This window comes from Crocuta crocuta, unplaced genomic scaffold (assembly GCF_008692635.1).
Source record: "Crocuta crocuta isolate KB4526 unplaced genomic scaffold, BGI_CrCroc_1.0 scaffold89, whole genome shotgun sequence".
Classification (NCBI taxonomy): domain Eukaryota; kingdom Metazoa; phylum Chordata; class Mammalia; order Carnivora; family Hyaenidae; genus Crocuta; species Crocuta crocuta.
In genome coordinates this window covers 10,905,858-10,908,684 of record NW_027551559.1, presented here as the reverse complement: position 1 = coordinate 10,908,684, position 2,827 = coordinate 10,905,858, and the positions used below count along the sequence as shown (strand labels likewise).

Below are 2,827 nucleotides of genomic sequence, written 5' to 3'. Positions count from 1 at the left end.
TTTCAGGGGGTAGATGGGGGGGCACAGAGTACCCAGGGGGCAGACGACGGGCAGCCGTTACTGCGTACACGCCCACCTGTAACTGTGGTCTCAGGCCTCTCCAGACAACAGTCATCTTCAAGGCTTTTTTCACTTTCCACAGCTGACAGAAAGAACCACAAACAGACTTTCAGGGCTCTGAGACCCAGGAGCCTCCGGAACTCACCACCGGGAGGTGACGGAACGTCAGCCCAGCCCCGGCTCGATGGGCCCCACGGCCTCCATGCCCGTCTTCGAGCTCGGCCGCCCTCTGCACCACGGAACTGGCACCCGGCCTGGCTGCCGTCCTCCAGGCTGGGCCCCCTTCCCAGCTCACCCTGCCTGGNCTCTACCCCGAGTCCTGCCACCCCAGGTCTCCGAGGGACCCGCCTCCCCAAGCTGGGACGAACGCAGCACCACCCGGTGAGCTGGTCTCCAGGCTGTGACGGGTGGCTGGGGGGGGGTCCCTGCCGGCGCCCCCGGCGGGCAGACCAAGTGCGGTCTCCGGCCCAACGGCCACATNACCCCTACCTACACACTCCACACCTACACACCCTCATGTACACCCTCACTCTCCACATGTACACACCCCCACATGCACTCACCCCACACGTGTACACTCACCTGTACACACGTGCACACTCACCTCCACACATGTGCACATCCCCAGGTGCACACTCACCCCCCACACGTGCACACCCCACATGCACTCACCCCCATGCACACTCACCCCACACCTACACACCCTCTGTGCACTCACCCCCATACACGTGCACACCCCACATGCACACTCACCCCACACCTACACACCCTCTGTGCACACTCACCCCCACACAAGTGCACAGCCCCACAAGCACACACGAAGCTTCAAGGGTTTCACTCCCTCCATCCACTAAACCAGACAGGTGTGTGTGGCCGTGCCAGTGTTCTAGAGACCGTGGAGGCTGCAGCACAGAACGCAGGGTCCCCTCAGCTACAGAAATGTGTACACAGGCGTGTGTGCAAACACACCAACACAGGGAGAGCACACTGACTAGACAGGTTCCTGGCGGGGATTAGGACCAGCTTCCTTGCACTCTCCCCCGTACCTGTTTCTATTCGAACTCCGTGATAAACTCACGGTCTAAATACCGAACCTTCTCTGTGGAGACTGAACTTTACAAAATGCTACGACTGACTGATAACGTGCAGCCTCCTGAGCGCCTCTCCCAGGGCAGGAGCGGTGGTGCCAACCCCCGCGGGCGCCTGCCGGAGGGACGCCCAACTGCCCTCTGTGCACGGATGGGGACCCAAGAGCCCCGCTCACGGCCACCTGCTCCCGGGGAAGGGCCGGAGGACTCGGCAGGGGCCCTGCCCACCCCCCATCCCCCCTGAGACCACCAGAGGACAGAAGGATGTGAGCCACGGCTGACATCGGGGGCCACCCCGGCAGCCCACACCATCCCTGGGCATGTCATTTCTGTGGGAGGAAGAGAAGGGCCTCTTGGGAGGCCCAGGTCTCCCGTCGGGGACTGGCACGCGGCCTCGGGCTCACGGGACGCTCTCCGTAACCCCCCGAGTCAGGGCCAGTGCCGCTCCCGTGAGGGCAGAGACACCGCAGACGCCAAGCTCCAAAACCCATCCCAGCCTGTCCCCACCAACAGGGCGCGGCGCCCGGGGAGCGGCCGATGCTCCCGAGGGCCCCTACCTGCCTTGGTGGACGTCCCGATCATGCTCTTCTTTTTCTTCCAGAAGCTGATGTCGTTTTTAAACGCCAGGAAGTCAAACAGAAGCTGGAAAGAGAAGAGGACGGTAACGTCCGGCTTGCGTCGCTCCTACGGCCGGTCTTCGCTGGGCGCGAGCACAGGTGTGCACGGGACCCGCGTGGCAGGGACGCAGCCGGGTGGACGCCACACGCCCCGCCACGGAAACCCGGGGTCTCGGCCCCACCCAGCGTGCCGGAACCGCAGGGCACCTGATGGCGGTCCCGGGCCACGCACCCCTGCTGCTGCGCCGGGGGCTGTTGGCTCTGACCTGGCGCACAGGTTGCGCACACAGGTTCATTCTCAGATCCTGCCCCTTTTAAAAAACCACTTTTTCCCAGCAGGATTTTGGGAAGTTTAGCCAGGCTGGCGGCCAATCTCCAGGCACTGGGGACCGGCTGCCACAGGGTGCCCACCCCTGCCCACGTGATGCCCGTGGCTGCCACGTGGGGCACAGCTTTCCTCCACCAGCTCTAAGACTCCACGTTCAAAAACGGGTTCTATGTAAGGGCTGTTTTTTTACTGTTACAACCATGCACTAGAATTATGACCACTCCCCTAGCTCACGGGATTTGGATTTCTCTTCAAAATGGCCTCCAAGACGAGCAGACAAACCCCAAGTCCTTACGGCAGTCAGCGTCCGAGGTGCAGACACCCGCCCAAGCTGGGAGAGGGGACCCCTGCATGGCGCCCACACTCTCACGTCTGCCGTGTCCGCCACGCAAAGCCCCTGCCCAGTGTCCACTCACATGAAACGCAGCGACAAAGAAGGTCAGCGCTAAGAAATACAAGTTGGTGTCGACGAAAATGCCTTTCANGCAGAAACCCGACGCTCTGACGGGAGCCGTGGCCGAGGGCACCAGCGGGAGGTGCCGAGGTCCCGGACGGAAGTGCAGGTCGGCCCGTGGCCTCACCGAACTGCTGCAGGGAGTACACGGCGTCCTGCATGTGGATCCAGAAGCGCAGCCTCCCCAGCGAGATCTTGTCGTAGGACACGGTGAGGGGCAGCTCGGTGGTGGAGCGGTTTATGACCTGGCGGGAGGCACGGAAGGCAGGGCAGTGAGGCC

At 62.8% G+C, this 2,827-nt stretch overlaps 1 protein-coding gene across 1 annotated transcript in view; it reads right to left on the bottom strand.

Moving 5' to 3' along the window:
• The window catches only part of CLPTM1L (CLPTM1 like), a 26,000-nt gene that overhangs the window by 3,581 nt on the left and 19,592 nt on the right, over positions 1 to 2,827 (bottom strand). The window contains exons 13-16 of the mRNA XM_077749400.1: positions 2,663 to 2,792; positions 2,510 to 2,592; positions 1,656 to 1,790; positions 33 to 142 (exon numbers count right to left, since the gene is read on the bottom strand). Coding sequence (XP_077605526.1) covers positions 33 to 142; positions 1,656 to 1,790; positions 2,510 to 2,592; positions 2,663 to 2,792 — 458 coding nt within the window. The remainder of the gene's footprint in view (positions 1 to 32; positions 143 to 1,655; positions 1,791 to 2,509; positions 2,593 to 2,662; positions 2,793 to 2,827) is intronic.